Source organism: Eschrichtius robustus, chromosome 20 (genome assembly GCF_028021215.1).
Source record: "Eschrichtius robustus isolate mEscRob2 chromosome 20, mEscRob2.pri, whole genome shotgun sequence".
NCBI lineage: Eukaryota > Metazoa > Chordata > Mammalia > Artiodactyla > Eschrichtiidae > Eschrichtius > Eschrichtius robustus.
This window is the reverse complement of record NC_090843.1, coordinates 49,121,189-49,138,320: the sequence shown is the minus strand read 5'-3', so window position 1 is coordinate 49,138,320 and position 17,132 is coordinate 49,121,189. Positions and strand designations below refer to the sequence as shown.

General features: G+C 38.1%; 1 protein-coding gene across 1 annotated transcript in view; it reads left to right on the top strand.

Moving 5' to 3' along the window:
- Positions 1-5,518: 5,518 nt before the first annotated feature.
- SUZ12 (SUZ12 polycomb repressive complex 2 subunit) overlaps positions 5,519-17,132 on the top strand; it is a 38,329-nt gene continuing 26,715 nt past the window's right edge. Inside the window, exons 1-4 of the mRNA XM_068531194.1 lie at positions 5,519-6,028; positions 8,359-8,405; positions 8,490-8,554; positions 12,884-12,952. Of these exons, the coding sequence (XP_068387295.1) occupies positions 5,755-6,028; positions 8,359-8,405; positions 8,490-8,554; positions 12,884-12,952 (455 nt within the window). The 5' untranslated portion in view covers positions 5,519-5,754. The remainder of the gene's footprint in view (positions 6,029-8,358; positions 8,406-8,489; positions 8,555-12,883; positions 12,953-17,132) is intronic.

Here is a 17,132-nt window from a genome sequence, read left to right as displayed (position 1 = left end):
TTTTCATATAATAAATTAATTTATAAACAGTAATTGCTAAATGTATCCTTCAAACAAAAACCATACCATGGAAAGAAGAACAATATTTGTAAAATGACAACTAGCTAAAAATAAAGACCTGTATCTCTTAATTTGTTCTGATTAAAAGTAGTAATCAGCAATTGTAAAATGAAGGTGAACTTATAAACTTTAAATGGAAATCCAGACTATACCATTATTATGGAAGTGGTATAATACCTACTTTGTTGATATTATTTATGAAGAATGGTGACATAGTAATGCTCTTTTTTCCTCAGAAAATGAAGGAAACATTTAGTTTGGAAACAATCAGTTCACACAAAGATAAGGGGTAACAACAGCAAGACTGAATTTTTTTTTTCTGGGCAGGGCATGCGTGAGATATACACAGATTTTTTTTCATCTATATTTCATTACTATTAAAGTAATCTTCATTACTCTTAGCATACTCTTGTTTTTAATGGTGTCAAATTTTGAGGTGAGTATAGCCCAGAATACATTATTAGTGTCATTTTAGCTCATTGTTTCTCATTATCAGGCTTGGGAAGGTAGCTGAGTGTAATGCGGTGGTTTTCAAAAAATATTTTTTCAGCAAGTAGATCCATTATCTTCAAACAAATTATACAACACATAGAAGCAGAACAGCTGATTGAAGATGAACGAAAGGGGAAGCAGAGTCCACACTGTTTCCCTTGAGGTAGCTTTTTGAAACTCTGGGGCTTCCAAAATGCTTCCTAGATACCTTTGTTATACTGGAAAACACATGGGGTTTTGAGTCCCCTGTAACTGGGTTCAAATCTCAGCTCACCCACTTAAAAGCTGTGAGATGGGGAGAGAGTTACTGAATCTCTCTGAGATTCAGTTACTCGTGTGTGAGAGGCTAACAATAGTAAATAACATAACTGTTTATGATTGTTGTATGGATAGAATGCTCAATAAATATCAATTCACTCCTGCTTTTGTTTAAAATTAAAGATAAAACCACCTGTCCTATAGTTTTAAAAATGGGCATAGTAGCTATCTCCAAATGTAGGCCTCCCAAAATTCAGGTTTAGATATTTCCAATTTGTCTCAGGTGGTTTTTCCTCCCTCAAGTTATTAGTGTCAAGTTTCTTTTTGTCCCAGGGGTTCTAACTATGCCTTACTAGCACCCTTATTATATCTAGTTAAACCTAGATAAACACACACACACAAATCAGGGGTTTATTATGAAAACCCCATAATACACAGTGAACGTTCCATGGTTCTCATGTTTTTCTTTTCTAGACAAAGGAAACAAAAATGTGCAAGCTTTTGATTTTAAATTTCAAATAGAACTGTTAAAATTGCTCTTTCACACTAACTTTTATTAGTAGGTTATTAGTATTTTTACTTTGGAGGCCGTTCCTTTTTAAAAATCAAATTTGATTATATCTCTCCAAGAATTTATCAGCAAATATAACTTCAGTTCCCTCAAAGCAAGACTTAAACATATATTTTTTTCTGATATGGCTTTTGCTGGCTTAGACTCAGTGCTTAATCTTAAGGTGATGGGAGTGGATGGAGGATAGAAAGACACTATACAAGTAAAAAGGAAAACTGAAACCTAGGTTATTTTTCAGCAAATGCATTCAATACTGATGATCATTCATTCCAGTACATCAGAGGCAATATTTATTAATCTTTCTTGACCTAGAAATGACACGTGCAGTATTTTATATCTCTAAAGCTCTCCAGTTTCATGGCATGATGGTCAAGAGTGGGCTCTGGAAGCAGATTGTTTGGGTTAGAATACCAGCTCCATTACTTATCTTGTGCAAGTTACTTAACAAGGCTTGCCTTTGTTTCTTCATCTATAAAATGGGAAAAATAATAGTTACTAACATCAGAAGGTTGGTGGGAGGTCTGAATGAGTTGGAATTGTTAAAAGCTTAAAATACTGCCTGGCACATAGTAAGTACTTAATTATTATTATCAGTATTTATATTTATGCACTGGTGTCCATTCCTATTTATCAAAACTCACTGGATGAGCCCCTATTCTATGCCAGGCACAGTGACAGACACCTCAGTTGCTAAAACAAATCACCCATCATCCCTGCCCCCAAGAGCTTACAGCCAAGTAGAAAGAAAAAGACTTGATGCTGTGACACCAAGTTGTAAATCTGTATCAAATTCAGGGGGTCCCTGAATTTAGAGGAGAAAATAAATTACATCTTTATGTACATTAACCTCTAACTGAAATTTAGCATTTCCTTCAGCTACTAATATAGGTGACAAATCACAGTAGTGTTAGCAATGCCTGCGGCTTTGTTTCCAAGAGAAGTTAGATATTTTCATATCACATTACACTTCTTGTAGGTATCTCAAAATATTATTTGCCCTCATCACTGCTTTGAAATTATGATAGTCATAAGACTGACCTGCTGCTAGATCTTATTTAGGAAATTTAAAAAGAAGCATCTATATTAACACATCACAACTTTTTTGGTTTCCCTTATAATCCAATACATTTTATATTTGTGCATTTACAAAAGAAGCTTTCATAGGCTTCATCAGACTGCCAAAGGGGTCCATGGCACAAGAAAGGTTAAAAATCCCAGCACAGAAGTCTGTGTAAGGCCAAGTGGGGACACTGATGAAAAAGGGCACAATAGGAAGGAGTATAAAATGATTTTTTTTTTGGTAAGAGAAGCTAAGTGGTTCTCAGTTTTTAAAACATACTTAGAAACAGTCAACTTGAGGTACTAAGGATAACTTTATTCTGATTGCAAAAGTGCATAGAAATTGAATTTTTAAAACCTGGGTCCAGGGACTTCCCTGGTGGTCCAGGGAAGCGGTTAAGACTCCGTGCTCCCAATGCAGGGGGCACGGATTCGATCCCTGGTCAGGGAACTAAGATCCCCTATGCTGCATGGTGCAGCCAAAACCAAAAAAAAACAAAAACCTGGGTCCAGCTCACGGCTCTGCCACTAAATGAGCAAATCACTTAACCTCTCTGAGACTATTTTCTCTTCTGTAAAATGAAAATAGTGCCAATTTCATAGGATCATTATGACAAAGTGAGGTAATATACATAAAAGCATACTCACAACTATAAAGGTCAAAACGATTGCTCTTCTTCTTTCCTTGCACGTGTATCTAGTCCTGTGCTAGGAAATATAAAAGAAATGAACAGTTGCCTTTGCTTTTTAGGAGTTTACCAATTCCAAATATGCATGAAGGCAGAAACAAACAAAACCCTGGAAAGCAATTCAAATTCAGTGTGAGTTAGGGGACTAAACATACACCTGTCTTTGACAGTGAATTGGCATTGAAAGTCTCAAAAACTGTTGCCCCACCAAACTTAAAAATAACAACACAAAATAAATAAGCTGGCCACAGAAGTGACCAATACTGAGGTGATATACAGACATTTTACCTATAGGACAGAGTCTGATTAAGAATACTGTAATGTAACCAAGAAAACCCCTCAATTAATTCTAATTTGTCCGAGGGTATAAGGATTTTTTTTTAGTGTTCTACATACATTCTCCACAAAGGAGAATACAAAAAGGGAGAATTTGTTACTATGCCCCTCGCATAGAATGGATGGCTTTGATTCTCACGACCAGTACTGGTAAGCGACTGTACGTTAAAACCATGTCCATGCTGAAGCCTAGAACGCTACCATGGCATTCCTAAAGGAAATACCCTTTAAGAACCTCCCAACTCCTTTGGCTCCATTTTTCTGTTCATCAAAGATTTATGATAACCTGTGACTCGGTCTTTTTCTTTGACTGCACCTGTATCTCCACCCTCCCCCCACCCCAAAGAAGAACCCTGTATCAATGATGAAGACTGGTAGTTCTGCCAGTTACATTTACTGTTAATTAATAAATTAGCATTCTGGTTTATAATTTGATATCTTGTGATTTGCTTAAGTGCGCTTTAGTTCTCCAGACCCTGACTGAACTGATGAAACTTCATTTTCTAACCCTGTAAAGCTAAAGATGAGCACTTTAGCAAGATCTAAAACCCCACAAGCCTCTAGGGGTGGCACTAATCAGAGAAGGCTTATTTGAGAAGTCTAAAGAACAAAACAAAACCTCTTTTTTTTTTTTCTTGGTAGGGGGAGATTTTTTTTTAAATACTGAGTACAGACAGTATAACAAACAAGAGAGCATTCTGAACTTTTTGTCCGACTAAAAATATAGACTGTACTTAAAAATCAGCAACAGGTATACCGAATTTCAGATGTGTTCCTGAAATGCCAAATTTTTTACTACATGCATCATTTGTAGAGCTCACTTTCTTAAGTAGCAAATGCATTGTAAAATCAGCACTTTGGTTATTTAAATAACCATTCCAAAGGTGCTTGCTTTGTAAACAGAGTTTTGAAGTGAACTATAAAGGGCTCAAAGCAGGCATTTAAAAAATATTATTGAAAGTATGAAACGGCTCTGTGTTTACAGATTGGAATTTTTGAAGATAATGTTTCATTTTAATGTAACACAAGATTACAGGATTTGATTTGGAAGAACATCCTTAGAGATCATCTTGTCCGACCTGAAATTCAAATCTTGAAGAGTATTAGCTCAACTCCAAACCCGTCCGGGCCTATGCATCTCTCTTTTTAAGCGAGACCGGCTAAACACCGGATCCCCTCTCCAGTTTTTGAGCGCAAAATGAGCAGGTTCTCAAGATGGGTGTAGGTACTTCTAAGAAATCATCCAGTTTGTCCCTCTGGCCACTCCTGTGGTGTCCGGGAATCAAATATCTAAGGTTTGCTTCCAACACGTTGAGAAGCCACAGCCGCTCTCAGTAACGATCCTGATGCCTCACCGCACCTACAGAAAATCCTTTTCCTCATTTGGTAGGACATTCCTGCTCCCTAGAAATCGCTCCCTTTGGTGGAGCCCAGCGGCGTCCGAGAGCAGCAGCCGCAACCGCTTGGCTGCCCCCAGTCCTCTCCAGGGCTCGCTGGGTGGGATTCGGCCAAGGGTGGCTTGAGGCACGTGGTGGCGAGGGGACCGGGGAAGAGATCCTCGCCCTGCGAGCCCCTCAGACCAGAAGCGACCCGACCAACCCCCAAGCAGGCCCCTTCCTGTGAAGTTAGAGACTCGGTGATCCGGCATGGATCTCAGTTCATTTAACAAGCCCCTCGACCCCCCAGCACCCGCCCCCCCGTTCCTCAGAGGCCCGCCTCTCCTCAGGGGTCCTGTATCCCCCGGGGGCGGCGACTGACGACGCTCAGAAGGCGAGAAACGGCTCCCTAAGCCGCTCGCTGGGTCCCTCTCTCCCCACAATGCACCGGGGCCAGCAGGAAGGCCGCTCCGACCCCTAATTTTCCCGCGAATTCAGTTCAAAGAGGCGGCCGGGCCCGCGATCGGCAGCGCGCACGGGCCAACCAAGCCGCGCCTCCGCGAGAAGCGCCTCCGCGTGACTGACGGGGGAATCCGCGGGCCAACAGGCTGGGCGGCCGGGCGGCGCGCGCTCCCGCCGGCCAATCAGAGCGCCGGGCGGGGGAAGTGGGCGGAGCGAGGCCAGGCTAGGGTGAGCGGTCTCCCGAGCGGAGCGGGGCTCTCAGGAGGAGACACTTTTTTTTCCTCCCTCCTTCCCTCCTCTCCTCCTCCCTTCCCTTCCCCTCTCCTCCCCTCTCTCCTCCTTCCCCCCTCGGTCCGCCGGAGCCTGCTGGGGCGAGCGATTGGTATTGCCGGCGCTTACTCTCCGGGGCCGCCCGGCGGGTAGCTGGCGGGGGGAGGAGGCAGGAACCGCGATGGCGCCTCAGAAGCACGGCGGTGGGGGAGGGGGCGGCTCGGGGCCCAGCGCGGGGTCCGGGGGAGGCGGCTTCGGGGGTTCGGCGGCGGTGGCGGCGGCGACGGCATCGGGCGGCAAATCCAGCGGCGGGGGCTGTGGAGGCGGCGGCAGTTACTCGGCCTCCTCCTCCTCCTCCGTGGCGGCAGCGGCGGGGGCCGCGGTGTTACCGGTGAAGAAGCCGAAAATGGAGCACGTCCAGGCTGACCACGAGCTTTTCCTCCAGGCCTTTGAGAGTGAGTGTGTTGAAGGCTTTGAGGGCAGGAATCCCCCCTCTTGCAGCGTTAGGGGGCCGGGACACTCGTGCTGGGACCCCCTTCCTCACCGGGAGTCGGTTTGATTCGGGAGTGGAGGGCGAAATTGAGGGGGCCGTTCCGCCTTCCGGGGTTACGGCTCGAGGGGGCCCGAAGTCTAGGGCCTTGGGGGGAGGTGGACTAGGGGGTCCAGGTGAGGTTCGTGCCTCCCCGAAGATGTACACGCGAGCTGAGGCATGGGGCCCCGCGTTGAGAGCAGGCTGCTTTTTAGGTGGGGAGGTCACAGTTGGACTGTGCAGTTGGATCTACCGTCAGATCCCAGGACTAGTTCTTGCTTTCTTTCATGCCTTCCGTACTCTGGAAGTACAAGGCTGTCGGTTGTAGGTTTAGAGGAGCAAAATTAAGCCTGTGAAGAGAGGAGTGCAGTAAAATCGACCAAATTGTCAGTAGTCTGAAATGCCTTCGCACTAACTTGGTGCATTAACATGGCACCTTTTGATGCTCTACACCTTTCACATCTTTCCACCCGTTTCATGGGTACGTAAACTGAGACAGGCAGTGTTTAAGCATCTTATTTCTCTCTAGACGATCTCGGAATTCTGCCCGTTTGTAGTTGTCTTAATTTCGGGACATTTTTCTGATGTCAGTTTCTGTTTTTAAGGTCTGTTTCGAGGGCAGAGCTACGACTTAATTTGGGAAGGGGGGCAAGGTGTCTGGAAAGAAACAATAGAATATATAAGAAATATCATGACTATGAGTAATCTGAACTGTTCTTTAATGAATATTACATCCTGATTGTTTTCCTCTTTGCTTTTGTATGGATGTTGTAATTTGGATGACCTTTAATAGCTAGATATCTTACAGAGAGACTTGAATAAACTCAGCTCTACCACTCAAGGTCTTTATTTACAATTTTTTTGTGGCATATGTTAAGGGCATGGTATCAGCTGTTCTTGGAAAGATGTATTACGTTGTTTAATACCCTTTCATTCTCTCTCATTAGTGCTTCATGAAATTCTAATTGGAATTTAATACAAGGAATTTCGGTTTTTATTGAAATTAGTATTGAACCTGCTTGAGAAAGATTCACATTATTCTAGCCTTTGCTCAATATACTTTCAGAAATCTGGAGAGGCTTTCAGTTGGAAATATGGTGGAGAACTAAAGCATAGTGATGACAGTAAACATACATGTTTGCAGCCTTTCTAAAACATCTCATCTCCTTTTAGTTTATTTGAAACTAAAACTAAACTAACTGAAGATTAAGTGGAAATTTAAAAAATTCTTTCCAAACGTTGTGAGAAGACGAATCCTGCAAGAAAGTTTTAGCTGTTTTGCTTTTTTGATGAGTCTACTTTTAGAGAGATGAACTGTCATTAAGAGTTAGATATGGTCACAAAACAACTTGATTCTTCTCTAATATTGATCTTAGTTTCTGAGAAGTTTATATGCTTTGATGTATTTACTAATATAGTTAGTCATATTAGGTCATTTTTATACTGCTTTATTTAAAGAAACATAATACTAACAGGTCATTAATGTAACTGGTATTATGGTACTTGTATATAAAATATTTTCTATCTGTAACCTAAGTCCTTTATAACAGATTTTAACTAAACAGCATTAAAAACACTTTGGGAATCTATTACTTTAAAAATATGTGTTGAGGTAGTATTTACATACTGAGGTAATATTTACACTGAGCAAAATAGAAACTTGAACTATAACTAGCAATATTCATCGAAAATTTTAGCTAATTTATGTCTTGGATTTCACTTTGATTATATCTGTATTAGGACATCTATCTAGGTAACGGTTTTATTCCATTTCGGCTGACTACTGTACAGACTTTTGAAAAGACCAGTTAAAAAGTGAACATTTTATTTTGTTATTTGGCTTCAATAAAGAGTTCTTTTACTGAATCCAACTACCTCATTTTAGCTACTTTTTAGAAGATGGGCTATAAATAGTTTAAATTAACTAAGCTAAATGAATATAACTACTTCTTTTCAGTTCTGCATACAGACTAGTTTAAAAATAGCTACCTTAGAAATGCAAGGTTTAAGAACTAGATTGTAGAGAAACTTAAGTTTAAAGTAAATGTAGATGCATTTTGTGAATGTATGCTATAGATTGAATGTCTTTTGATCTAATTGTGCATACTTATTTTCTTGATGTAAATATTCACTACATAGTTTCCATAATAGGTTATTGGTTTATATTGGTTATAACATGGGCTGGGTTGGTATTTTCTTAACAGCTTAAGTAATGAGTAAATTTAGATAACTTTGGATTTTGTTTCTGTTACCTAGAACCAACGCAGATCTATAGGTTTCTTCGAACGCGAAATCTTATAGCGGTAAGTAATCAACAAAATTTACGGATACTATTTTTTTGCTAGAATTTCACCTATTTAATTTTAATATTTTAACTTTTTTTATAGCCAATATTTTTGCATAGAACTCTTACTTACATGTCTCATCGAAACTCCAGAACAAACATCAAAAGGTACATTTTATGACTCTTATTTCAAGTTGTTCAAACCATGTTAAAATTTTGTTTGAAAGTATGATTTCTAATGAAAGATTAAATATGAAAACTGAGGTGAAAGAGTGAATTGGTTGCAAAGTGATTTTTAATAGTATCATTTTTGTAAATCCCAGTTGATTGCCTGTTTTTTCCTAACAAATGATTTGTTAGTGGAGTAAATGAAGTGATTTTACTGACTAATGTTTTTTACTCTGTGCTGATAGTTATTTTCAAGTTTGGTAGAAGTTGAGGATTTAAATATTTACTAAAGGGCTCATGGGAACTATCTTTGATACATAAATTTAACAGTTAATGTCTGAATATTTCTTATATTTTCTAACAATAAAGAATTCACTTCTATGATGATAGGTTCAGAAAGTCTCATTTTATATCTTTGGTGGTTGTCTTATTAAAAGGGAAATACTTTTGCAGTCAGTAGGAGGAATGTCTTTAAAAACTTCTTAATCACCTAGTCTTAAAGTGGAATCTGAAGGTGTCGGAGAGCTTGTTTTTGCTTTGTAACATTTAACCATATATAATTATAGAATGGTAGTTTCTTGTTCTGCACCCGTGATTATTTACTGAGCATATCATGTGAACAACTTTAAATTAAGGGAGAGAACCTCTACTAAGCATTTGGTATTGTTATAGTCTTGACTTAGTAAAACCATTAAGCTTTTCAATAAACTTTGAAACTAAACTCCTTTGGAGACTCCTACTGGTTATTAAATAAGCACCGTGTTTTTTACAGCGAGACATAGTTTAGCTTTGTAGATATATCTAGATGTATTTTGAAGGATTGAAACGTTAAAACTATTTGTCATCTGGTAATCTTTCTGAATCTAGAGAGAGAGAGAGAGAGAGAGAGTGAGTGCATTGCATTTAACGGGTGAAACCTGCCAGGTGCCTAAATAACTAGGAAGAAGGTGATGGATTAGGCAGCAGAATTATGTCAGCTCTTTACCTGTCTACTCTATGCCAGGATTCAGGAAACTTTTTCTCTAAAGGACCAGATAGTACATATTTTAGGCTTTGTAGTCCAGAAAACGGAATTGAGGATATTAGGTAGTATGTAGGTACTTATACAGAAAGAGAAAACGAATATCAACAAATTTTTTTATTGAAGTGAAATTCAAAACATAATAATTGAGTGCAGTGTTTTCTTTTTTTTTTTCCTTTTCTTTTTGGGGGGGTGGGGTTGCTGCGCGGCTTTCGGGATCTTAGTTCCTTGACCAGGGATTGAACCTCGGCCCTGGCAGTGAGAGCGCCAAGTCCTAACCACTGGAGCCAGGGAGTACAGTGTTTTATAATACGTGCCTACGAGTGAGAAATGTGGGATTCTTTTATTTTTGCTGGGTGGGGTGGGAGGGATAACATTTAGCTTAATTGGGATTTACAGTTAGTATTCTCTGCTATCAAATCACTTGCAAATGTTTTATCTGTAAAAACCATTCTTAGCTTATGGGCTGTGCAGAAACAGACAGCAGGCTGGATTTGGCCAATGGTCCATAATTTGCAGACCCTTGATTTACTCTGTAAAACTAGGAGAATTTGATTAAGTAGTAAACTTTTTCTTTTAGTATTTTTAATATGGAAGATCAGTTACCATCTAGAGGGCTTCCCTGGCGGTCCAGTGGTTAAGACTCTGTGCTTCCACTGCAGGGGGCGCAGGTTCGATCCCTGGTCAGGGAACTAAGATCCTACATGCTGAGGTGCGGCCAAAAAAAAATTTTTTTTAAGTACTGCAGTTGTCATCTACAGTGCTGCCCGATTTTAATTTTAAAGTGATAAAAGTTTTTACAGAATAAATTTGAGTTTAATCCATAAGTGGATTAAAATATATACATCATGTTTGTTTATTAGACTATTTGACTGCCTCGTTGTGGGATACATTTCTGTTGTCTGCTAATGAGTGGAGGCAATTTTAAAAGCATGGCAGTAGAAATGAACTTTCTTAATTTAGTACCCCTTAGGTAAAAAATTGTCCTTTGGGACAGTTTCGAAGCAGTTTGCCAGCCAAGAAACGTATACATTCCATTGAGTTTACTTCCATGTAAAAATGCATTAGGAATCACTTAATTCTTTTGTTGTATGCCTGGCGTATATAAAACAATAAGACTGATTTTTAACAAATTATACTACAACTTAATATCTTCAGATGAGTGCTGTCCTTTTCAAAGTAGTTGCTGAATTTGGAAGGTGATGAATTCAGCCCAGTGATTGTGGTCTTTGTTCCAAATGTTTTTGGAACTGCTTTTACAGAATTGCCTTTAGTCCAATCCCTTTGCTCAGAATGTTTTTGGAACTCCTTTTGTACTGTTACACAACAACATAATATTCATTGTTGGAGTACACTTATCACTCCTTTTGAAGTTGTACAAGCAGGTGTAACATTAAATCTGATATATTTGTTAAACTTGCCTTTTACTTTAGTTGCACTTCATAGAGGTATTCAGCTTCTGTAGGCTGACACTCACTACACTGGCAAAGTGGAAATACTGGTGAGGACAACGGCATCTTTTATTGAATCCATTTTAGTAGGTTTTATGTAAGCTGTTTCTGAATCCTCCCCAAAAAATTTCTTGAATTTTAAGAATATTCTCCTTTATGATGACCTTTTGATAACTATTTCCCTTGTTAAATCTGAGCTACAGTAGCAGTACCTTTCTAAAGAACCAGAAATACTTGGTGTTGGGAGGTGGGGCTGCTTTTGTATAGTTGCCTATACAGTTTGTTTTGTTTTTCCTAAGGAACGCTGGGTTACCTGTATGATCTATTCAAATGGTTGTTAATACTCAAGTTTTCCTATGTACAACTCCACAAAGTTGGAAGAGGTGAACCTTGTGACCTACAGTCTTAACTTTTCTTCCTACAGACAGGGTTTCTTCTTAATCGTTACACAAAGATAAACATATTATTCTAAAAAGTTTTCAGTAACTTTACAGCCCTCCTCAGTAGTACATTTCAGTATTTATACCGAAAAGTTCTTTGTAACTAGCCTAAAAGAATCCTACATTTTTCTTCTTTCTTCTCTCTTATCTATGGAGATTGAAAATGTATTGCCTGCCATCCTTCATAAAGAACTCCTTACTATGCTTTATTGGGTGAAACTTTAATATTGAGGTTTTCAGTAACTCTAAAGGTAAAGAGAGAAGCTTTTTTATAAAAAAGATCTTTTGTTAATGGAGGCTCTTTATTCACCTGAAATATAGATCATATCAATTCTGCTCTTCCTATCAGTGTTTTACTACAATGTATTTAAATTAACATTTTTCTACTGATAATTTTTATTATAGCAGTTGAGTACAATAGCTGTTTTTGAGGAATGAGCATATTAGTAATTTCTAATATCTGAATTCAAGTTTTACAAGAATACATGAATCTTTCCAAGTTCTAAATTTGAAGAAAATATATGAGTATAAATAGAAATATTTGTTTCCAGTTAACATATATGGGTCTAGTTTTTCAGCCTCTAGAAAATGTATATAGTAGAGCACCTTAAGAACTAAGATGAGGCTTGTTTTAGAATCCATTCATTCTTAAATTGCTTGCTAGGGGTGTGGTTATTCTTAATATAAGCTTCTATTTTATTGGAAATTACTTTTTTCTCTTAAAGTTGTTAAGTTAAAAGCTGATAATTTTGTTACGATTTGATGGGTATGTCCTTTAAACTTCAAATTTTTTTCATGATGGTGACAACCATCTCTTTAAAATGACATACTTAACTTTAGCCATTGCTGCTAATCTTTGAGGGTGTTTTACTAACTTCATATTTGTTTTATGGAATATCCATATTTGTCAGGTTACTTAATGGAAATATGAGTGTTTCAAAATATACATAATTTGCATTTGTTTGGCTCAGTCCAACAGATGCTTGAACACCTACCAAGTATAAGGCAATATGCCAAGGACTATGTGGCTTTCCTTGAAGAAAACAAATCTCTGCCCTTCAGGAGCTAATAATCTAGTAGAAATAAAATATTTATGCAAGTTTCACATTGAGGAGACTAAATGTCAAAATAAATGTAAACCAAGTGCCATAGGTAGGGAGAAATCACTCTGGTTTGGGAATAATTACAAAAGGTTTTGTGGAAAAGTTAGCATTTGAGATGGGACTTGAAGGCTTGTTTGCTGTATTACAACATACACTGTCTCGATAGTATTCATTGTTACGGCTAACCATCCCATAATTTATCTTATTATAAATAAAATCAGATCTCCAACTTGCCTATTATAGTGACAATAAAGTGTAATCTGTTTGTTTTTCCCAGTTGAGAAGTGATTATTTTGTTTATCTGTTTCTTCCAGGAAAACATTTAAAGTTGATGATATGTTATCAAAAGTAGAGAAAATGAAAGGAGAGCAAGAATCTCATAGGTAAGATAACCTGTAAGTTTACATTAAGTGACATACTTGAGGAAAGAGGAAAAAGTACAGTGATCATTTTCCTAGTGATCACCTCAATATTGTAAGGAGTTAGAATGAACCTTAGATGTCAGTTTGTCCAAACTCATACACAAATCAGGGATTACTTCTTCTGTAGCATCCCTGGCAGAGAATCAGTTCTTAAGCCTCATCTTGAATATCTCTAATGCTGGGAACTCACTGTTTTCTAAGACATTTCTGTTCATTATTGTTTTTCTCTACTACCAATTTCTTGCATTCTGAATCAAAGTTTCTGTAACTTCTGAGTTAGTATTAATCCTACTACCTCATCTAAAGAATGATGGAGACTCATTTTTATGGTATACTCAGTGTATACGCTAGGTGCTGTGCCAGGTGCTTCACAACATCACATCTCTTCTAAGTAATCATCTACAATTCTGAGAGAGGCTGTCTCTTTTTTTTTCCCATCTTGTCCTTGCTCTTATTTATATCTTTCAGGCAAAATATTCTTAACTTTAGTTTATATTTGAAATATGTTTATCACATGATAGTTTCAGAAACCTGGCCCTTTGGATGGAATCTTCTTATTGTCTGTTTTCACATATGTTACCCAGAACTAATCCCTAAATGTTCTGACTAGCCTAATATCTGCCTAGGCTACACAGTATGCTTCTATTTATTCTTTCATACATAAACTAAAGAAAGTTGAATATTATTCTAAAGAGAAACAGGGACTTGGGTGGTATTTGTTTATTCATTGACTACTTTTAGGAAGAATGTAGAACTAAAAATACTAGATTTGAAAAAAAATGGAATTAGGAAAATTGCCACATGGATTTTTCTTTTTCTCTTGAAGTTTTAAATCATATCTTACCAACTTAGATAGGATGTACACTGACTTAATGATGCTTCATTTATACTTTCTCATTTTTGTGACTAGTATAAGATGTCATTTTTTCAATTGCTTTTATTTTAAGTTCGCCTTTTCAATTAGGTTATTTTGTTACTGGAATTTTTTTATTGCATTTTAAAATTTTTGTATCAGTATCTCGCAGTCTTGTAGGACTGAAGTGTAATTTATATTTCCATATCTAGGCAATCTTGATTTGTAAATAAACTTTGATAATCCATTCTAGAGGCTGAGATCCCAAATCTTTACCTAATCTATTATTGCCCAAGGAATACCTTACAATACAGGTTTATAAAGACTGAGAATATTCCCAGCGCATGCACTCTCTATTCTTTTCTTGAATTTCTATTCCAGATATTTGGCTGTTCACCTACCCTGGACAGAGCTTTTGGGATCCTCAGGGCCTTTTTAACTTAAAGTATAAAGCTGTAGTCAGAGCCTGATCTGACATCCTCACTTCTTTTCTCCTAAACACCTTAATAGTTTGCCCTCCAGGTCTTTCAGGGCTCATGTGAGAAGGAAGAATGAACCAAGAAGAAGAAAACTTGACCCTTTTCTTCATCTTCCCCATCAAGGTTCCACCTTCATCACTGCAAAACCTTACTACTATCTCATTGTGACACTGGCTTTGATAAATATTACAGAACTTCCTTTATAGTGTGTGTTGTGAGGAAGATAGATTATACTGGTCAGTTCTCTCTGAATAATCACTCACCCAATAATTATATTTCTTTCGACCCAATGGGTTCAATAGCTGGGCCAGTACTATAACAGGGGTATTGTTAACCAACTCACAGAAACATCAGAGGGTTGCGTAGAATTTCTGCTTGTCATTTTGAAAAACAACTTTTTCATTCTTTAGGATCTAGCTGGGACCAGTGAGTTGGTCATTTCAACACCCAAGATCTCTTTTTTTTTTTTTTTTGAGACAGACCTAACTCTGTTGGAGCTGACCATGCTTATTTAATACCCAGCGAGGCACTTTAGACCCAGGAGGTACTGAGTTACCGTACTAGGTGCTTCAACCGCCCACATCTTTTGAATGTCTCATTGTTGCTCCCCGAGTCACTAAAATTAATTGAGAAATTGCCTCATTTTAAGTTTACCCCCAAGGCCCTATATTCTTAAATTTCTTCAGTGTATTTCTCATCTCAAATTAGGCATAATTGGTTTAGTAGACCAATACGTCTACTAAACTTATCACATAGGATTGTAAGAAGTTCTCTAGACACCAGTATATAATGCCAGCATTGTAAAACTTTACTTGTAAAATCTATGGGCAAATTCTCTGAGAGAACAAAATAAACCTTTGTTGTTCCATGTCGTTAATTAGTAGAGATTAAAATCTTAAATCATATACAAAAAGGTATTTCCATCTATATTTTTATTCTTTACCATCTCAAACATAGAGATCTTGTTCAGTTTAATTGGATCCTGGGTCTGTTCAGTAGCTACTGTCTGGATGTCTTCCACTGGAACTCATGTTCTTTTAGTACTTCCACAGTTTTAATGTCTCCACTCTCAGACCCAATGTATTTCATTCTCAAAGTTCCAGGAGAATATCAGGATACCCCAAATTACTGTAGTACTACGGCCCAAAGCTTAGAACAGTCAAATGCCTGACCTGTTTATGACAGTTGTAGTGACTTACAAATAAAACCAAATTCCTGGCATTGTCTGTGCAAAATAAAGTTGGTGTTCCAGGATCTTTTTTGTGTTTTATACTCTAGATCTATATTTGTCTTACTTGTCGCAAATAATGGCAGAAATTTATTAGGGGAAGGAGCTGATAGAAAAAAGAAACATGGGACATTTCATGGTTTTCACTTCTTCAAGGTATCCATTTGTGACCATAGACCAGAATTGCATTTGTAACCTTAAAACTCAACCATAACACCCACCAACTATGAAGATTGTTTCTTTTCTTGAACAGTGGCTTCTGAAAACTCCACAGCAATTAGCAAATTTTAGAAATTCATAGTGGTCACACTATTTGACCAGGTTTTTCACATACTCTAGTGACCAGACCTCTAGTCTCCAGGTTTTTCCTAATCTTTCTCCTTGCTCTTTTGGTGTGGTTATGTATATTTAAAATATTTTTATTTTCTTTTTAGAATTTCTGATATCATGCCTTATATTCTATCTTCTCCGTCTCTTGTTTCTGGCATGCCAATATATTGTGGGTTTTTAATTTATTTTGAGTTTTGACCAAGCACCATGGTTTATTGGTATAAATCTCTGATCTTTCTGTAGTTTTCTGTTCTAGCAGGATCCCAGGGGGTCTCTTGGGCTATTAATCCTACCAATTTTGGAATTCTCTAGTCATAACTCTTGTCTTCTAAGTGCATCTCCACTGACTGAAAGGTATCATGAAAAGATTTCCAAATTGGAATTGCTTCCAAAAGTATTTCCTGTGGTCAAATTAGAAGCATTTCCACTTAATTATTTTCTGTTCCTGGTCCACTGTTAGTAGCTGGAGAAATCCCCTCCAAAGGTAGCTGAACTAGAATATCTACTAGATATATTTTCAAACCTATGTTTTTAGTAGGTTGATAAGGTAAAGTACCTTTCATCACTTTTTGTTGTTGTTATTACAACCTAAACTTTTTTTTATTTTAATAAATTTATTTATTGATTGATTGATTGATGTGTTGGGTCTTCGTTTCTGTGTGAGGGCTTTCTCCAGTTGCGGCAAGCGGGGGCCACTCTTCATCGCGGTGCGCGGGCCTCTCACCGTCACGGCCTCTCCCGTTGTGGAGCACAGGCTCCAGACGCGCAGGCTCAGCAGTTGTGGCTCACGGGCCTAGCTGCTCCGCAGCATGTGGGATCCTCCCAGACCAGGGCTCGAACCCGTGTCCCCTGCATTGGCAGGCAGACTCCCAACCACTGCGCCACCAGGGAAGCCCCCAACAACCTAAACTTTTGAATTAGTAATCTTCCTTTTATCGTCTTTTTGTACTGTAACAAAGTCTTGGATTTTTTTCTGGGATTCCCATTTCCTTAGTGTACCATGTCCCAGACACTATACTAAGTCCTAGGGGATATAATGATGAGCAAAACAGATGAAGACCTTGCCTGTATGGAACTTATCGGCATTTAGGAGAAAAAGACATAATTGTATAATAAATATAATTATAAAATAAGTGCTGGGAAAGAAAAGTACACATAGGGAAACTATGGATGTATAAAGCAGGAGAATCAGCTCTTGTTTGAGAGTTGGATTTGGGAATAGTGATGTTCAATGAGGGCTTCCCTGAAGAA